Raw genomic sequence first — 19853 nt, forward strand, 5'->3', positions numbered from 1 at the left:
CCACCTGCAAAGAGCCACAGCAGCTCCTTAATTTGAGGATCACTAAGAGACCTGCTGGAGCGTTTGCATCCCCACATCACAGGCACAGGATATCACAGATTAGTTAAAACATCTTCAGAAATCCCAAGAACAGCCTAATTAATGAAACAGAAGTCAACACAGGTTTCTTAACATTTATTAATTAATTTATCAGTGCAAAGCTGCTAATTAATGTCATGCTTGGCAGCACAGTAAGAAACCTGCCAGCCACCACGAGCATTTGACAGCCTTGCAGATACGAAAAATGCCAGCTACACCTCCAGGAGGGTACACAGAAAGTACAACCCCATGTGATCCAAATCCTTCATCCTTCCTCCTCTTCCTCAGCCAGCAAGATGCTTGTGAGCTGCTCCTCAGAGACAGTGAGTTCCTGGCAGGCTCCCATGGCCTGGCTGAGGTAGACAGCGAGTATGTGTTTGCACTGCAAAGTTAACGGGAATGTCGTGATCTGCCTGGACCAGGGATCCATCCTGGCCAGAATGGGTCTAATAAACCACATGGTCCCCTCCATGGTGCCATGCCAAGCCCTGGCACAGGGCTCTGTTTGCCCCAGTTCTGCCACTAGGATAATGTAACGCAGGGATGTGACACAGAAATGTGTCCTGGCTCCTGACACCCTCCCCACAACTGCAGCCAGCTGAGCCCTCCCTCACTGGCACCAGGTGAACTGCACCCCTCCATCAGCCAGATTCCATGTGGCAGTTCCATTCGTGGCACAAGCCCTTGTCCCAGGAGATTGGGGATTATAAATCTCTTGAAAGTCAGAACAGGAGTGCATCATGAACAACAAAAGCCCTCCCCAGCCCTAGTCCCCCCACCGGCTGCAGCTCTCAGAGGCCAGTCATACAGTGGGTCAGGCTCAGCCTGCATGGTCAACTCAACATTCGTGTTTGCTCCCTTGGAACTTTCAGGCTGCTCATGGAGCAGAGCACAGCCTTCTCCTCTGCTCCCTGTCCTGGCCCCAGGCTGAGGCAGAGAACTCACCAGAAGGCTCACACTCTTCTGCAGCACAGAGAACCCGAAAGAAGGACATGTGCAGAAGTGGCAGGAGCTGTAGCAGGTGTAGAGTTTGCCTGAGCTCCCAAGGACCTGAAACAAAGGCAGCCAAGGGGTCAGAGGCAGCATTCCCTTTTAAATTGTCTCGCTCAACCTGGACCTGGACTGAGCCCTCCCACCAATGATTCCCAGCTCACAGCTGGCAGGTGTCACAGTACAAGTGTCCCCAAACACTGCAGTGACCCAGCTAACCTTGAGACTCCTCAGGTTCCCCATGCCCTCTACAAGCTTCTCTCCCCACAGACAGGTAAGGAAGTGCTCCTGCACCTCTGCTTGCAGACCCCAGCTCCAGTGACTTGTCTGCTGCCAAGGGACCAGGAGAAGGGCAGTGGCACCATCCCTGATCTCCCTGTGAGCTGCCAGCCCCTCCAGTGAGCTCCCTGCCCCAGTACTGGCAGACTGGTGAAGATGACAAAGACTCCCTTGTCACACAAAGCCCAGTTGTGGATCCAGAACCACCACGGGCCTGGGGATGGAAGGAGAGCAGCAGGGAGCACTTGCAGTGAAGCCTTTCCTTTTCTAACCACCTCCAGTGGCTGGAGGCTGCGAAGGCTCTTGCTGTTCTGCTCCCAAAACCAGCTGCAGCTACTGGAATCCAGATTTGTCTGAATAAACAAAGTTGAAGTCTCCAGAGAAGAAGCTTCCCTGCTCCATCTCTGGTTTGGGAACAGCACTGCCTCCTTTTCCCACATGCTGTTCCCCTGCCAGGTTGGTCCTGAGGCATATTCCTGCTGCACCAGGGGCATGGGGTGCAGGCAAATGTGTTCCAGCACAGATAAACAGACAAGTAAACTGTGAGCTGCTGGAGCTGACTGCAGGATATAGGAAAGCCAGCCTATGGATTATTATTTCTCTTTTGGTTTCTTCAAGACTGGAAAATTGCTTTTAGAAAGCTACTTTAAGGGCCAACTGCCCTCTCCTGTGGCAGGGGAAGGATCTGCACACTGCACATCCCGGGCTCTGAGGGCACAACACACCCCTCTCCCACACCAGGCTTTAGACTCTGGCAGGATCTGTGGCTCACATACACCTAAATCCAAAGAAAAACACAAAAAAGTGCAAAGCCAGTGGGGCTCTGCAGTGTGCTGCTCCCCTCCAGGACATCCCTGGCACTCCAAGCCCCTCCAGAGGAACATTGTCCCTCCCAGTCCAGAGCTGCACTTGCAAGGGGAGCCTTCTCCTGCCCCCTGAAGCTCTTTGCCCAATAGGTAACATCCAGTTTAGGCTCTCCCACAAAAGTTTCTATGCCTCAAAATCCCTCTTAGTCCCAGCAGATCCGGGACACATTCCCATTTCAGTGGAAACCATTCTTTTTTCAGTCTGGCCTTTACCCTGTAGTCCAGGCTGAGTTTGTTTCACTTCTGATAAGTTTGTTTTCCTCTAGCCCCTTTGATTGTTTTTTCCAAGATGAAGTATTCCAATGGTGCCTTTCCTTCAGAAGTGTTTTCCTTTGAGGAGGGGGGGAAGCCACAGACAGACACTGCCAGATTTGGGCTGAGTTTAGCGTTCCCCCATCCTGACCTAGATGGCAAGAACAGAACACAGCTTCTGCCTAATAAGGCAGAATCTAAAATCCAAAGACTAAGAGAAAAAGGTGCCTCTGTTCCTGGCCAGCTGCAGCCCAGCCAGGCACGGGGGTGCTCTCCTGGCCTTGAGATGCCACGAGATTTCCTTCCGCCGCCCTCATCTCCAGGCATTTGCTGGCTGCACAATGAGGAAAAATCCCCTTGGTGGTGTCCCTGCCAGCATGTGGGGACACAGGAGGGTCAGCTGAGGCACCGTGGCAGCTCCTGCTGCCACCAGCACACACAGAGACAGGCAGCACCACAGTCTGTGCCAGGGCCTGATGCTCAGATCCCACACAGTTCTAGGAAACGAATGGAAAAAGACATGAAAGAGAAGAACCTCATGAAAGTGCAGGATGTGAGCAATGCAAGTGGCAGTTGGCAGGAGGGCTAAAGCACTGCCTCTCCCCCTGCTCATTGGCTTCACTCCACAGCTCAGCATTCCTGCAACTTGGGCAGAGCTAAAGGGAGCCCCAAATGCTGCCTGGTCACCACTCTGCACTTCTGCCAAATCCAGCACAGCTCCACCATCAGCCAGACCCACCATCTCTGCAGCAGGTCAGGGTTATTTATCCCTGAGCTGGAGTTACACGGGTTGGATTCAGTCTGCAGCACAGGCAGGTGTCACACAGGCTCTCCTGGGATGCTCACAACTCTGAGGTAACATCAGCCCCTGAACACTCCATCAGTGTTACTCCTCTATTAAGCAGCAAGGGCATTAATGCCCAGGCATTAAAGCACAAATCATAGCTTTCACTTGACTGAGAGGTCTTTCTTCTCCCATCTCAGCTCCTGAGGGCAAGAGCTGCCTACACTACAGGCTGCAGTCCTAGGGCCTGTCTGAGCAGAGTCTTCTTCCCCTGAAGCTTTACCTAGATGTGCTGGGTGATATGGAAGTATCAACATTTCAGATTTGGCTGTAATGACCCAAAGGAGTTTCACAACAGGACCAGCCTCAAAGAGCACGGTTCTCCAGATCCAGCTGCAAGTGAAAGCACCACCTCACATTCCAGCTCAACCACATCTGGGTGCAAAAGGCAGAGATGACTTTCTGGGGAGTAATTAAAAGGGATGACTGTGGATGTGTCCAGGCAGCCATGGGTGCCCCCCTCTCCCCAAGTGCACAGAGTTGGGCTACATGTTTCCACCACACACACAAATGAAGTGGCTCTCCAGTGCAGTGTCCCACCCAGAGTTTCAGTTCCTTCGACCCCAGATTGTGTTCCTGTCACTGCTCCAGCCACTGGCCTCAAGGGAGGCTCTGCTCTTTGTTTCTGCATCTCAGACAGCTGCTGCTGAGGAAGAATTTCACAATGGGACCAACCTCACACCCCCAGAGAAAATATCTCTCCGGATTCCTCTGCTAATGAACTCATCAGTGTGGCCTTAATCAGCAATCAGGCTCCACCAAAGAGGAATGCTGTTGGGAAGCACACAGGAACCTGCAGGCAGGGGCTGCTTCCTACAGCTTTGTCCTGCATTAACTCCTGGTGACCAGCCCTGACCTACCTGTCCCGGGGTTCCTTCTCCACAGAGGAGCCCGTGGCTCCCTCTCCCTGCAGAGGCAGGAGGAGAGCAGTTCTGACACTTGCTCTCTTTCAGTGTGTTGATCCAGCTGTTGGGGCCATCAGTAGCTATTAATCAATGCCCTGCAAAGCTCTGCCTTAGCCTGCACGGCCTGACAAAGCTCTGCAAAGGGAATGTGACCATTCTCTGCCCAGTGGCATATTCAGACAGGCAACAGTAAAAAAGGAAAAGCCTTTGAGCATTCAATTAATTATTGAGGCAGCTGCTGTCTAAGGGTGCTGGAAGCAGAGCTTCTTAGGCTTTATCAAATACCCACAGGCAAGCCCTCAATTAAAATCTCAGGCTGTGTTCTTGAGCACTGTATATGATTCATGACTCTCTGGAGGGGCTGTGCTCTCTCCAGGGCCCCAGAAGCGATAAAGACTCGATGTGCAAATGAAGCAATGCAAGCCCTCAACATGTGAGAAATGTTTGTGTCATTACCCAGGCTTGACTTCACAGCTCTTCTCTCACCCTAAATGACCCCAGAGCATCTCAGGACCTCCATTGGAGGAGAGAAGGATATTTAGAAATGTTCCTTTTGGCTGCTATAACAGTGAGCAAAGAGATTCCCCTTCTGTGGTGTGTGAAAAGCACAGCCCCAGGTTCAGCAGTGGAGGGGCTGTGCTACCTGAGGGGGTCAGGAGTGCTAAGTGGGAATTGGGTGCTCCACCAAATCTCTCAAAGGCTCCTCTTTTCACCTAATGAGCCTCAGCTCCACCTCCCATCCTGTGCTGTAAGAGGAGTTTGATCTTCAGGGCTAAGGTGAGCTCTTCTCCCTAAAATGCCATTTTATTAAGATGTTTCTGTGATTCACAGATTTGGCTACAAGTGAACTAGAATGAAACCCACGGAATTTGGCCTGCATCACTTCCTCCCAGGCAGCAAGGATCCTCCTGCCAAGCAGAGGTCAAGAGGTTTGGTGTGCAACAGGGAAAGCAACGCAGTGATGGCAGATAACACTGTTGTGTACAACTGGTCAAGAGGAAGAACTTCCTTTGTTGCATAGGATGAGAGTAATAAAGCAAAATTAGCAATCCCTGGAAAACTTCCTTCTGACTGTGACACCCACAAACACATAAATTATCTCTGACTGGCTGGGAGCCACAAAGAAGATGGCAGTGTACTGTGCTGTTCTAATTCTAGTCCGTGGCTGCTGCTCTCCACTATCACTTTCGGAGTTTGTAAAATACTGACATTCTCTCTGTGTTTATCCAAGTGCCCTTCCATGTTCTGCAAAGTCAGGAAAGTATTGGCTCACATGCCAGCTGGAAAGCATCAGAAAGCAAGGCTGGAGAGGAGTGTGTACCTGGTACAGGGTCCTTCCACTGGGGGACGTGACTCGGGTGACAGAACAGTGATCCACCAAATCCAAAGCTGGGACAGCACATGGGCCAAATATGAACTTCAGCCTGAAAGAGAATGTGTCTCTAGTTAGGTCACACCACAAAAAGAGGCCACCTGGCTTAGCCCTAGTCCATGGATGTGGCCCTACAGAGCCTGCAGCCAAAGCAAAATAAGACATGCTGGCAAAGAGAAGCAGAAGGAAGGAAATCCCAGGGGATGTAGCTGAGGTTACAGACAACAGGAGTGTCACACACAGAGCCCAATTATCCTTGCTGCAGTAACTGTGAAACTGTCACTTGAGCACAACAAGCATAAACAGGGATTTTACTGGGAGCAGCACTGGAGCACAGGGAGCCAGACTTGCTAAAGGGAAAAGGGGCTTGTGCTCTGGGACAGCTTAACTGTACATCCTGGATGCATTGTCCTGGATCAGGTGATTGATCAGTTGGCCTTGAATCCCACCTCCAGTCATGGTCCACACATCATGCCTTGGAGCAAGGAGAGAGCCAGGATGACACAGAGCTCCTGGAGCAATAGGAAGTGCAGCAATGGGGCTCCTTCCTCATCCCAGGGAAATTGGTTTAAACCCTGGAGGATGAATGAGTCATTTTGTAGTGATGGAGCCTCCTCTATCACAGTCACAACTGAGGGATAAATTATTCTTTCTCTACCCACCAAACTGCATCAAGAGGAAGCAGGAAACTATCAAGGAATGACGTAAGACACTCCACTGCACGTGGAGCCACCAGACAGCAGCAGTTTTACATCTCTAATCCAGCTACAAGCAGGGCTCAGAGACAGCAAAGTTATCCCAGATAAACACCCAGGGGCAGCATGTGCTCATGTCCCTCCACTCTCCCTAAAACCCCTTTCCCCTTCCTTCCAGGCAGGAATGCACTACTGCACAGCATTTATGGATCAGAGAGTGCCTGGGATGGGGCACAGTCAAGGCTAAGCCAGGTTTGCTCAGGCACACGACTCTCCTTGACTTCAGTGCTGTGGGGCAGCCCCACAGAGGCACTCACCTCTGTCTGGCCACTGCTGTGCTCCCTGCTGTAAAATTCCACACCAGCAAGTGGAAAATAAAGAGCTGTGAGTCCTTAAGGCACAGCAACTTCCATCTGCACACTCCCTGCACATCTCTGCAAGGAGGATTTATCTCCTGCTGATGCCCTGCATGGGTATATGATAAGCTGTATGTTAAATATGGACATCTGCACCTCTAGCCTATTGTCCAGACAGCTTGTGGGCTTAAAAGTAACTCTAGACCCGCAAATCCAGCTGCTCTGAGCGTGTTCCAAATTGCTCAGGGGCAACTCAGTTAACTTTGCAGACCTTTCATCTGCTGAGAAAAATCTGTGTAGTCTGGATTAGTTACAAGGGTAAACAAGAAGAAAATCAGCAGTGATGAAAAGATAGCACAAAACATGAGCAGGAGAAGGAGGAACGTTTCCAGCTCCAGTGAGGACACACCAAGGCAGAGCCCTGGCAGCCCAGCAAGGCTGACCTACACCTCTGAGTCAAGCTCACTGATAACAAGCCAAGCAGACAGACTGATTCCAGGAAGACCCAAAACTCCAGTTGCACAAACTCAAGGCAATAAGGACTGGCTTCATCTGAGGGCTGAGGAGGTGGGTGGGGGAACGCTTAACGTAAGACATTCCTTAATGATTAGGCCTGGGACTAGAAGGGGGCTGAGTTTAATGAGTTTCAGTAACTCTTTCAAATTTAGGGAGTTCTTTTCTCATGTATATAATTTGATCAGTTTAACAGGAAATGCTCAACAGAAATTCAAGGACTTCAGAGATTTGGAAGAGGTTCAGAAATTAAATCAGAATACTTCAGATCTGGTGGTTACAGGGGATTGATGGAAATCTGACTGCCAAGAGTTACCACCTGACCCTTATTAAACTTAACATGGGAATTTCTTTCCTTCTCTTTTGTGATGAGAAGGAAACAAAAAGAGACTTGTCAAATCTAATCCCACCCTTCAAAGGCCATTTTGGTCCCAGGAGGGGGAGCCAGCACACCTTTCACAAGTGTTACCTTAGACAACTTTAACACAAAGGGATTAAGGCCTGAAAGGGTTCCTGGTGATCTCTTCTCCTGGTAGGCAGGAACACACACTTAAAGATAAATCTGAAAAGTCTCTTTTCACTGTGACACTGCCTTTTCTCCACCTTCAACACCAATTAGTGAGGGCTGATGTTGTGAAACTTGGATCTCTTAGGAGACTGCTTGGGAATGACTGAAATGTTCACAAGCTTCAATCAACACAAGGGTGATTACACTGACCTGAGACTTCCCCCAAACAGCAGAAACCTCTCAGGGTAATCTTCAGGTTAACAATTCCCTCGTGCAGGGAGATGATACATTCACTTCTCCCTTTCTATCACACGTGCCCATGACTCAGAACAAGTGATCTCAGGGTGCTGCTGTGCTCACAGTGATGGGGACACAGTGAGATGCAGCGGCCTGAGTCACCCTGAAACACAGTCCACTCTCACAGAAAACTCATTCCACATCTGAGGGTGGACTCAGAGCTCAGGTTAAATCATCCTGGGTTTAAATTAGAGCAGGTTGTCACAGGAGATGCAGTGACACAGAGGGAATTCCATGAATTTCTGGAAAAACCCTTGAGATGGTCTCTCTGAACCTGCATTTCCAGCACCAGCAAAACCACGCAGCGGTTACACGTTTCATGCAGCACGTGGTCAAACACAGGAGAAAACCAGCAGTGCTGTGATGAGAGCTGATCACCAACTGCCCTTTCAGGATACCTGGGACAGGAACTGAAGCAAAAGTTAACTCACCTCAGCAGCAGCTCATCAGGGACTGCAAGAAAAAGAAAAGGAAACGTGATTTTGCTGAATTTCCCTACAGCATCACAGGGAGGCCAGTGCCTCCCTAAGGTACCCCCAGAGGCCACACAGGACTGCAGGGCTCTAACCATCCTCTCTAGCCACCAAGAAAGCAACAGGGAGCAGCAAAACTATTGCTATGGTAGTGCTAAGGCACTTACCAAGTACAGCAATCACCACCCCAGGGATTAATTTTAAAAAGAAATGCAGAAGCCCACATGTACTTTCTTTTATGATATCCTACTTTTAAAAGCACACAATAAAAGCCATGGGGCCTCAACAACTTACTCTGTCACTTTAAGGAGTTGGTTAAAAATATATATATATATTGTTTCCCCTGAAATTCTCTTGGCAAGAGCTGAGAACTCAACTTTAAAAATGTTGTTCTTTTCCCAGCACAGACTTGCAGGGCGCCACTAGTTTATGGCTTTTAATGCAGCACACAGAAACATCATGTCTTCAATTATTGGAACTTCTTGTTAAGCTGGAAAGTTACACTTAAAAAACCCAGTCTGTTTGTTGTACTAACAGCTCAGGTTCTGCTTGTCCAATATGATCTTTCTGTTATCACCCATGGGACACAATGTACTATGTCTCCATATCCCACTGGAAGATCTGGATTTTTTTACTTTAAAATCTTTTGTTCCAACAATTAAAAATATCCTCTATGACTTGCACTGTCAGTTTGAGTTTTCCAACTTTATTTTAATTCTCCAAAGTGATTGATCAGTTTGTTTCCACAGCTCTGTCTCAGTGTGTGTGCCTTGGTACCATTGTGCTTTAAGGAGAAATACACCTTTAAAGGAACGTTGACTTTTTTTTTTTCCCTTAATTTACAACAGGATTTAAAAAGCTCTTTTAAAAGTCACATGTAGATTTTGGATCTGCTCTAACCTGATAGGAGCCATGCTGCAAGTGTTCCAAAAAGCTGTCACTGGGGTCACTCTGACAGTTTAGACAGTAAGTCTCTGCCCATTCCTCACTCTCACGTAGTGCTCAGACAGACTTCTCTGAAGGCTTATTTGGTTGGTTTTAGTGCAGTTAAAAATATTCCTTCAACAGACACTTTCATCAGAGCCATTCTGTGCTACTTATCAAGTAAACACAAACATTAATACTCTCTTAGCACAGATTACAGAAACAGTCAGTGCTCCAAAGTGCAGGGAAGGTAATTGTTCTTAACTAGCTGCTGGAATTGGCCAGGATTTCACTGTTGGCTTATGCTTGTTTCATTCAAGCAATGGGAAGTTTGTTCCTTGCCCTGGGATCACCAACACATCCCCCTCTGCTGGTCAGTCAGGTAATGGGATCAGGTTTATGAAGACTTCCCTTTCAACTCCAGTTTTGAAATTAAAATTAAAAGCAGCATTACAGAAGGCACAGCAAAATTCCTGCATAGAGGGACGTAAATAATCATCCCTCAAGTGCAACCACATCCACCAGAAGCTCTAAGAAGCAGCATTACTTTAAGTACCACATTCAAAAGAAGTGCTCCAACCAGTCTAATTTTTGAATTTGACTTTGAGAAGGGGCTGCTCCCCATTATCTGTGCTTCACACCCCTTTGTGCTGTCTCCACAGAAGGATACCAAGGTGAAGCCCATCCCTGAGGCAACGGGGTCTGCAGAGGATGCAAACAAGGGGTGGCCAAAGACCCTCATCACTGCCTGAGTCTGACAGCGGCATTACTGGCCACTGCCTGCTGGGATCATCCTGCTTTTCCTTTACATACCGTGTGAGGTCTCCTGAAAAGCCTTTTTGATCTCTTTCAGAAGCTCTTCTGCTACTGCTGGCAAGGTACTGCCCATCTCACTGGCACTGGACTCATCCCTGGAAGTGAGAACAGGAGACAGTGGGAAATCATTAAGGTCACTGTGGATCCCATAAACCAGGAGGGTGTATCCAGGCAGTGCTCTACCCCAATCCAGCAACAAGGCCAAGGAAGGGCATCCTCAGCAACTTGTAAAATGTGTTTTTCACACGTTCTGGGAACACGGGATTCCTCACAAACACGTGGGTCTCTCTCAGATGCCCACAAGCACACACAGGTCCCATGGAGGGGACCGGGGGCACAGGGATGGGGACAGGGGGAGGCTGTGCCTGGAGTGTCCCGGTTCCCTGCACAGCCCTCCCGGCCTTGGCTGCCCCGGAGGATCCCTCAGGGAATGGCTGCTCTGCACTGTGGTCCCTAGGGGCTCCCGGGGCTATTTAGAGCCACCCGTGCTGGGACAGCGACCCCGGGTCACAGAGCCACAGGATGGGTCAGGCTGGAAGGGGCCAGTGGCTTGTCTGGTCCCACCCCCTGCTCCGGCAGGGCCATCCCAGAGAACATGGCACAGGATTGTGCCCAGATGGTTCTGGAGTATCTCCAGTGAGGGAGACTCCACAGCCTCTCTGGTCTCTGTTCAGTGCTCGGTCACTGCACAGTGAAAAAGTTCTTCCTCATGTTCAGGGGCAGCTTCCTGAGCATGTTCCTGTCCCATTGCTCGGCACTCCCGAGCAGAGCCCGGCCCATCCTCTGACACCCCTCCTTTAGATATTTATACACATCAATGAGGCCCCCTCTCAGCCGTCTCTCCTCGAGGCTGAACTCCCCCGGCTCCCCCAGCCTTTCCTCGTTGGAGAGACGCTCCAGCTCTCCATCCCCTCGCTGCCCCGCGCGGTTCCCGCTCCAGGCGCTCCGTGTCCCTCCTGCCCTGAGGAGCGCGGCTCTCCAGGTGACCCTCTCCGGGGCTGGGCAGGGGGGCTGGAACCCCTCCCTGACCGGCCGCCGCTGCTCTTCCCAGCGGGAGCAGATCCCGCTCCCGCTCCGGGTCCCGCTCCCGGTGACGTCACTGTCGGCGCGCGCTCTTAAAGGGCCCGCGCGGGATGGCGGCGGTGCCGCGGGTCCTGTCCCGGCTGCGGCCCCGGCGCTGCCCCGCCGTGCTCCGGCCCTGCCCCGCCGGGCCCCGCGGCCACCGGGGGCAGCGCGGCGGCACCACCGGCACCACCACGGCGTTGGCGCGGCAGCGCTGGGCCCGGCCGGCCGGCGCTGCACTGGCCTTCCTGGGAGGTGAGGAGGCCGCGGTCACCCATCGCCGGTGACCATCACCCATCCCCGGTGACTCCATCCTCGGTGACTCCATCCCCTGTTGCCCTGTCCCCGCAGGGCTGTCGCTGTTCCCCCGGGACGCCGAGGAGGAGGAGGGCGAGGACGCGATCATCCTGCTGCTGAAGAAGGCCAAGGTGAGGCGCGGGGCCCGCGGGCGGTCGGGGCTTGGGGCCCGGCGCTGACCGGCCCCGGGTCCCCCCAGCTCAGCGTCATGAAGGGGGAGCTGGCGGAGGCCGAGCGGCTCCTGCACCAGGCCCTGCGGCTGTCGCACCAGGAGGACAACAGGCAGGCCATCGCCTACACCTACAGCGTGGTAAGGGCCTGCGGGACACAGGTGCCCCCGGGCAGGGAGGGGTTGTGCCGGATTCCGGGGCTGCGGTGCAGCTGGAGGGAGAAGCAAAAGCAGCTGAGTTGAGGCTCGTCCCTTCTACTGTTGCCTAAAAGCAGCACTTGGAAGAAACTTCTAAAACTGAACTTGTGAGTTTTAGAAATCAGGCATTCTTTAATCGGTGCCAAGGGTCATTGTTTCACCAAAGGGCACACCGAGGTATCTCCACTACAGCTCATATGTCAGCATTATGTAATTATTCATTTTTTCTTTCCTGCGCTCCTGTTACATATTCATGACACTTCCCAACACTTCTTAGCATATATGCATATACTTACAAGATCTCTGAGGGTCTTCATTGAGGGTCTTGGTGGTCTTGTCTGTCTGGAGCCCCCCCAAAGTTCTAAGTAACTGCCTTCAGGACAGTGCACCTGGTTAAGAAGTAACTGGGTGTTGCCTTGCTGGCTGCCTAAGCTCCCCTCTTTGTTGTTTCTTTAAATCTCTTGGCTCAGTTATCTGTAGTTTCTAAGCACTGCCAGTTCTTGTTACATCTCTAAACCCCGACATCACTACCTTTGTGAAGCTTCAGCGCTGTTTGTCTCTTCCAGATGGCAAATGTGGCCTTCATGCAGGGACAGCTGGACAATGTGAGTAACTGGTTTTCCCCCTGAATTTTAAGATGTTGGCATCTCATGCAGGATCTCGAAGCTGTGGTGTGCTGGGACAAGCTGCAGGCTGAGGGCTGTGAGGCAGAGACTCCCCAGTGCAAAGCAGAACAATCTGCCTTAGAACTGCCAGTCCCACGTGATGCTGAGAAAGATGCTCTCACAGTTAAATTTTGAGCTCCAACATGGTGTGCAAGGGAAGGAATACCTCTTACTGTCAAATGCCACAGCTGAGCATTTAGGTGGCTCTCCCGAGGAGAATCTGGGAAAGCCCTGAGCACACACAGACATGGTAAATGCCTGGCTGGTATAGCAGTCCACTGGGCTCTGGTCAGCCTTTCACTTCTAACTTGATGCACAGTGTAAATGCCACCACTTTGAGACAAGTCTCTCTGCCTCTGTTTTAAGTGCCATCATTCCTTGGTATCCTCTTCAAAATTCTCGTTTCAGGCAGAAAAGCTCTACAAAGCAAGTATGAGCTATTTGCTTGCAGGGGACATGAAGGAGGTATGTTCTTCTGAGAAAGGCAACAAGATGGGGATTTTTAATTTCTTAAACACTCTGAGAAAGTAATGTTTCTGTTGAGGAGGTGCAGGAAGAATGACAGTTGCATTGTGTGTCCTCCTGGCAGGATGACAATGCAATCCTTGAGATGTCCCTCAAGCTGGCCAGTATCTACGCTGCTCAGAAACAGTGAGTTCCCTGCTAAAGGCATCTTTGGCTTTCATCTCAGCTTCATAGTGGCAGGGGTGGCCAAGCAGAGGCTATTTAAGAACAGAGTGCCTGAGGAAGCTTTGTGACAAGACACCATCAGCTCAGAGGTTCCCACACACATATTTGCCTGCCCACTGTTGTGTAGCACAGCAAGGGGTGTAAGGACCAGCCCAGCTCAGGGCAGAAGCAGCCATGGAGAACTGAAATCCACACCTCCCTGGGCAGAGCAGTTGGTGGCCGGTGACTTGTAGCCTCATTTTTCAGAGAAGCCTCAGCATGGGTGGCCTGAGTCAGCCCTGGTGGGGGGGAGGGGGTCCTATCCACCCCCTGGATCCCCTTGCCCATGGGTCAAGAGAAGGGTTCAGGCCATGATAAAGAGAGCACTGAGGGGCTGCAGAAGGAGAAAATTAGCCTTGCAGGCCCTCTAGAATGAGGGGTTGAAGGTGTTCACATTTGTCCCTTCAGGGATGGAAGGAGCTTTGCTTTGCACTTTGCAGGGACAAATTAGCCATAGCTGGATACCAGTTCTGCATCCTGACCTTAGAGGAGAAGATTGCCAAGCAAAAGGACTTGCCTGAGGATGTCTTACCAGGTGGGACTGCCTTGTCTGCCAAAGGCTCCTCGTTATCCTTTCTCCATTTTCATATCCTTGTTGTTGCTTTCCATATTACCTAAGCACCGCCTTCATGTCGGTCCGTTATCTTGACACTGCATGAGCTTCCTGCTCTTGTAGGATGGAGACTTGTGCTTGATCCTGGACAAGTGACCACTTCACTCCTCTCTGTTTGCAGCTGAAGAAAAGGCCAACACCCGTCTCCTGCTCGGGATGAGCCTGGACTCCTATGCTCGGTACCTCCTGAGCGTGAACCAGCTCCCAGCGGCCCAGAAAATGTATGAGAAGGCTCTGCAGATAGCAAATGATGTTCAGGGAGAGACTCATCCTCAGGTGACTTGTACTACAGTGGTTGGACCACTAAAGAAAGAAAGGCTGATCTCTAGGGAGCTTTGCCGACATCCAACATGCCCAGCACTAAGTAAGGCTGTTTTCCTGCCAGGAAGGACGAGCATGCAAATGTAGAAATATAAAGCACTTTCTTACTGAAAGCTTCTCTGGGAAATGCTGCTTTTATTAGAGTGTCAGGGGATGAATGTGATGCTTCTGCTGCCTCAGACTGCTGCACAAGTCTTGCTCTGAGGCTTCCCCTTTCCATCCTGGTGCAGACTGTGGTCCTGCTGAACGACTTGGCGACTGTGCTGGATGCTCAGGGGCACCACGACGAGGCCTATTCCTACGTGAAGAGGGCGGCAGAGCTGGCAAGGGAGACTCAGCACCCCGAGGAGCACATGGTGCTGAATAACCTGGCAGCAATTCTGATGCACAAAGGTCAGTAAATCAATGCCCAAGCTTGTCGCTGTGCTTGACTGTATTGTCAACTATAGTGTTGGCTTTGCTTGACTAGTTTTAGTTTAAGCAGTAGGTCTGACTTTGTGAAGGCAATTCAAACTGAATTCAACTGCTGACCCAGAAGGTTGCCAGGGAGTCTTGTTTGCCTTGTCCTCTGTGTACAGTAACTGGCTCCAAAAGGACAGAAGACATGCATGAGATTTGTTTCCGCAAGATATTAATGCTGATGCAGCACCGTGTCCAGTCATTGTTGCTGTCCAGCTATCACAGGTGACAGCCCAGCAGGATATTTTCTGAATCTCCCTAGTTCTTGATGTGCTCCAAGCAGTCCTTGTCCTTTGCACGTGGTCAGGTTCAGGAGGGGACTGTGAAAACGGCTGATGCACCTGGGTAGCCATCCCTCTTTTCCCTTTTGCTACAGAAGACTTTCTGCAAGCAAAACTAGTGTACAAAGAAGCTCTCAAGCAGGCACAACAGAAGGGGGATGTTGCTTCTGTCCAGCATATCCAGGAAGAATTAGCCGAGCTGGCCAAGAGGAGAAAGGGCTCCAAATAAGTTTGGCTACAGAGTCCAACCTTGAGGTGGCCCAGGGCAACAAGGGCTGGTCAGCACAAGCAGCCTGGGACCAGCTCAGTGCAATTCTCCAGGGGAGCAGCAAGGAGGAGTTCAAGGACTGCTAAACAGGAAGGGCTGCTACTGCCCAACAACTTATCCTAAAATAAAGGTGTGAAATCTTAACTATGTGAATTTGTGGTGCAGTGTGTGGTTAGAGTGACCTACTGTGCTAGTAGGTCAGCAAAGGGCAGGCCTGGCCTGGTATTAATACTTGCAGTTAAGGAGTAGTTGTTTGCTCCTCCTGCCTGTTGCAGAAGTATTCCATTTCAAAACATGGCTGTACTAGAGCAAGTCATGAAAAGGAACAGGCAGGAACTGTCTCACTCTTTACGTGCTGGACAGCACAACAGGGGCTACACTTTCATCAGTGCTACAGTGCAGTGTGTTTGAACTTCAGGAGAGCGTTTCCCAGGCTATACCTGCACTGTGACAGAGCTGTAGCCCTGTGTCCTTGTCAAACAGGTTGCCTGAAGATCAAGGGTATTTCTTCAAAGCATTGAGCATCCAAAGATAGAACATGCCCTCTCAGGGGAGGGGTGAGACTGTTACCAAAACAGAGCTGTTGTCAGAAATACAACACTTGGCTCCCTTACCCCAGTGGAGAGCACACGGAGTGCCAAAGCTGTCCTCCTTCCTTGGATAGGTCAGTGATAGAATGCTGAGGCTTCCTGTTGGAAAAGATGGTATGTACAAACCCAGCTTTGTCAGCTACATCCCTTCATGTGAATCAAGTACGAACAGCTGCTTTATACAACAGAATTTTTCAGTTCTGCCCTGCCAGGAAGCCTAATGTTAAAGACAGAGGAGAATTAAACCAGAAATTATCAAATCCCTATTTCGTTAGGGTAGCAGAATTAACTAGTTCTGTCAATAACCAAGCATAATTTTAACCTCTCAGTTGTCAGAACTGAGAGTTGTCCCAACCAGCTGAAATGTTAAATGCATCATTATTAGTTCACTTCCAGTAGCAGCTTCAGCTCTGCTGAACTTAGAGCTAAGGCATGTGAGTTTTCTGGAGTAGAAGTTCACTGAAGCTGAAAAAACTTAAATCATGTACATCTTTGTTCTCAGCAAGCTCTAGGAAGTAAAAATGTGACTGTACTACAGAAAAGCTCTGACATTAAAGCCAACCTTTAAAGTTCTGGTTTTAGTTCTGAAGTGGGAGCCCTTGGACAGCAGCAGTGTTAACTGGGAGCCCTGCAGAGCCCCGGAGGGCAGGGTCTGGCTTGATGCTGCAAAACAAGAGGGAGACACAGGAAAAGCAAGTGGAGAACTGATCCCCTTTATTGATTGGTCTGAATCCAGAAGTCACTGTCTACTGAAGACATTGTGTGGAAATTATGATGCATGGGTTTTTCAAGTCTTAAATGATTTCAATATCAGAATCACGAACCATATCAAGATGAAAGCATTGTGAAAGCGCTGATCAGAAATCAGGTAAAAATTTGTAGTAAACTAAACTTTGTAAACATGACTTACAAACACCTTCCTGTTTGAAACAGGGCAGATGTAATTCCATACTTGAAGATTACTGGAATTGTGGTAAACCCTAACTTAGGCTCTGGAGAGGTTTTTTACACTGGAGAAGTTAAAACTCAGATAACAAACAAAAAAGCAGCAACATTTTATGTGCAAATGCCACTCAAGCTGTATCTTAGGAGAAGGTGACTATCCTACTTTGGATATCTTGCTGCTGCTGCAGCAGTAACATGAAGCTCTGCAATGAACATGCTATACTTACTGTACAGGTAGCAAAGACATTTGTCTGTACATGCCTCTTTCACATTGTATTTGTTACACTAAGAAAGTGAGAACAAGTGAGCTTAAGAATGGAACTTAACTCTCCACTCCAAATTTAAATCTACAAAAAGGGCAGATCAACTCGTTTTCCAGTATATGTTGCTGTGGGAACAAAAAAGAGAGTTAAAATAAGAGCACAGGTCTACAAACAGGATGAAAACTGCTTCAAGCCAGAAGGGTAAAGGATGGGAGGATGAGAGAAATCTTTCTTAGACTGCAAGGAGATTTAAGACTGCCAAAGGATCTACTCTGATGCAGTGTTTAAAGAAAGTAGCAAAATAATTCTGTATTTTCAACACAGTGTCAAGTTTCCAAATGAGTTCCTTTGGATTTTTTTTGTTTCCCACACTTGGGGCAAAAAGGCTTTTCTTAAAGGACTGAAAGCAAATTTGCTGTTGATAAATAGTTCTGTGCTTCTTCCTGTTTGTAACTGGACCATCACAGTCCTTCCATTGGCTGCAGAGCTCACATGGCTTAAGGTTACACACTGCATTACACCTTCCATACAACGATCACAAACACAGCGGTAAAGTCCAAATATTTTCACTGGAAAATAACTTCAAGGCAAAGACTCTGTTGATCAATGAGATGCAAAAGCAGTTTGGAATCTGACAGACCACGCCACCCCCCCAGCTCAGTGCTATCTGTAAATCAGTCCTTCTACCCCAGAAGAGTCAAATTCACTTCCTGAGGTCAGTGCAGCATAAAATAAGATGCTTCTGGAGATGGATGTCAGGGCACCCTGTGATATCACTAACCAGATGTGTGTGTACATGAGCTACAAGCATACCATAGCAAGCACTGAATGATTAAGGAGACTCTCCTAGTACCATATACAATTTAAAAATAAAAATCACCCTAACAAGTATTGCACACTTCGGGAGTTAAGCCAAGCATTTGTAAGGACTTCCACCAAAAGCTTGCTTACAGGGACTGGGACACAGACTTCAAAATAATTATTACAAAAATCAGATTGGAGGAAGGTAAAAATCACAGTACCTATTTCAAACTGGTTGTAACAGAAGCCAAGTAGCTGACTCGTGTGTTGCTCAATTATTCTATAAAAGCACTTTGTTTTATTTAAACTCGGGATGTAGAGGTTTTTCTTCTTAAAGGATTTATCAACCCACCCAGAGCCTCTTCAGAAAAACCATTTGCTGTGGTTAAATATGACAGGAAAATTTAGTAGCCTGTTTTGACTGCATACAATGCAGAAACAGAAAACACTAAGATAGGCTTTTGGGGCACAGTCAAAATTCCCAGTGTGCATAACAGTGAGGTATGCCTCCAGAAGCTGTTCTTTTTGTTTCTTTAACCTTTCAAAAAATGAGCCATAACATACCCATGCAATAATATTTCTGCAGTGTTGCTAAATAAAACCAACTGCACCAAAAATTTACAATGTGGCAGAATTTCAAATTCAAAGAAATATATCATCTTATTCCAGCGAACCGGACTATGTTAATGTACAGAATTCACTAAGGGGTCAGTCTTAAAAATCAACATTTTCACAAGAGCTTGAACACCACTGAAAGAGTGTGTCTAGGGAGAAAAAAAAAAATTATATAAAAGCACAATGCCTGCAGGAAGTGGCACGGCATTAAACGGGCAATGATGGTTGGGAGGCTGGGGTTCTGGTTAGGCTAGGCTGAGAGGGAGGCTAGGGTTATGAAGAGTATTCTACACTGGAGAAAATGCTTAAAAAAAATTACAAAATGACCCCCAAAGTTTAGGCAATGATTTGAACATAAGTACACCAGATACTATAGCAAGGGAAAAAACACTGCAAAAAGTACTCTCTATTTACAGAAGAATGATTTAAAAGACATTATGGTTTTCTTTACAAATAGATGTAGAGCAGGAATAGTCCACATTTTTAAAAACTCTTTACATATTTATCTTTAGTAAGTCAACCTTCTCAACCACAATCCTCCAACGCACAGCCTGTGCAGAAGGCATTGAACAGACTCTCCAGCAATTCTTCATTGTGTGGCCCTTGCTCTCTTGGAAAGTCTCTGTGGGCACAAGTCAAAAATAGATTTCTTTTTTTGACCCGCAAATTAAAAAAAAAATAATAATCTGCATAGTTCAGTCATCACTGTCAGACAGAGTCTCATATTGTGCTGAAAGCAGTGGTGCAGGCTCTCGCTCCCATATCCTGTTCTGTGGGTGAGTGGTTGCTTGGCTCATGGACGGGGGGGCACAGGCGATGGATGTCGGGGGGGTGCTGCTGAGCATCCTCATCGTCAGCGGGTTGTAGGGAAACTGGGTGGAACCTGGATCAAAAGGCAAAAACAGGAGCTGTTCTGAGAGATCTGTGTAAAGCCAGGCTGGTTTTGGTTGTGACAACTATCAGAAAATCCATTTCAGAAAATCCTCATACACTGTGTAAGCTGATATCCAGTGTTACAGTGTGTCGGCATCTCAGCTTTCTACAGACACTTAATCTCATTTGTGAAGTTTGAAAGAACCCCATTCCTCACCTGTTGATGAAGGCCTGTCTTCCCAGGCCCACACTGGCGTCTGTCTGTGGTAGTCCCCTTCTGAATGTACAGATGAGACAGAAGAAGGTCTTTCAGTTCCCAAATATCCCTGTCCAGGAATCGGAGACTTCGATTTCCTACTGTTCGACTTGCCGATGAGCTTCTGCTTGCTGACTCCCCCTCCTGGGAACAGAAGGGACAGATTTCACAAAAACTGCATTTTAGCCTCTGTGTGTTTGTTTCTCTAAGTTACCATGCAGCACTGAGAAGCTTCAGGCATCCAACACACCCTCTTCTCTCTTCCCCATTCCATCAGTGT

General features: G+C 48.8%; 3 protein-coding genes across 9 annotated transcripts in view; 1 reads left to right on the forward strand and 2 right to left on the reverse strand.

Annotated features, from left to right (window-relative positions):
* Positions 1 to 153: 153 nt before the first annotated feature.
* ZSWIM7 (zinc finger SWIM-type containing 7) lies at positions 154 to 11302 on the reverse strand. 3 transcript variants are annotated; one of them, XM_032707901.1, is made up of 6 exons: positions 11198 to 11302; positions 10166 to 10263; positions 8387 to 8408; positions 5536 to 5638; positions 1024 to 1128; positions 154 to 460 (listed from the first exon to the last, which is right to left on the reverse strand). In XM_032707901.1, exons 2-6 carry the CDS (start codon positions 10239 to 10241, stop codon positions 344 to 346), a joined length of 423 nt encoding a protein of 140 aa, XP_032563792.1. In that variant the 5' UTR covers positions 10242 to 10263; positions 11198 to 11302; the 3' UTR covers positions 154 to 343. The 3 variants fall into 3 exon arrangements, with proteins under 3 accessions (XP_032563792.1, XP_032563791.1, XP_032563790.1); XM_032707900.1 differs by lacking the exon at positions 11198 to 11302 and adding an exon at positions 11048 to 11156; XM_032707899.1 differs by lacking the exon at positions 11198 to 11302 and adding an exon at positions 11043 to 11149 and having other exon boundaries at positions 10166 to 10264.
* TTC19 (tetratricopeptide repeat domain 19) lies at positions 11302 to 15383 on the forward strand. Of its 3 annotated transcripts, none has more exons than XM_032707895.1 (10): positions 11302 to 11485; positions 11582 to 11658; positions 11727 to 11837; positions 12461 to 12499; positions 12968 to 13024; positions 13149 to 13210; positions 13729 to 13823; positions 14023 to 14265; positions 14367 to 14615; positions 15058 to 15383. In XM_032707895.1, the coding sequence occupies exons 1-10, from the start codon at positions 11302 to 11304 to the stop codon at positions 15189 to 15191; spliced, it is 1251 nt and encodes a 416-aa protein (XP_032563786.1). In that variant the 3' UTR covers positions 15192 to 15383. The 3 variants fall into 3 exon arrangements, with proteins under 3 accessions (XP_032563786.1, XP_032563787.1, XP_032563788.1); XM_032707896.1 differs by having other exon boundaries at positions 15061 to 15383; XM_032707897.1 differs by having other exon boundaries at positions 14023 to 14177; positions 14453 to 14615.
* Positions 15384 to 16517: 1134 nt separating this feature from the next.
* NCOR1 (nuclear receptor corepressor 1) overlaps positions 16518 to 19853 on the reverse strand; it is a 60583-nt gene continuing 57247 nt past the window's right edge. For all 3 annotated transcript variants that reach the window (XM_032707892.1, XM_032707891.1, XM_032707893.1), the window contains 2 exons: positions 19535 to 19717; positions 16518 to 19327 (listed from right to left, as the gene is read on the reverse strand). In XM_032707892.1, the coding sequence (XP_032563783.1) occupies positions 19140 to 19327; positions 19535 to 19717 (371 nt within the window). In that variant the 3' untranslated portion in view covers positions 16518 to 19139. The remainder of the gene's footprint in view (positions 19328 to 19534; positions 19718 to 19853) is intronic.

The sequence above is a fragment of the Chiroxiphia lanceolata genome, chromosome 20, assembly GCF_009829145.1.
Source record: "Chiroxiphia lanceolata isolate bChiLan1 chromosome 20, bChiLan1.pri, whole genome shotgun sequence".
In the NCBI taxonomy this organism is placed as follows: Eukaryota; Metazoa; Chordata; class Aves; order Passeriformes; family Pipridae; genus Chiroxiphia; species Chiroxiphia lanceolata.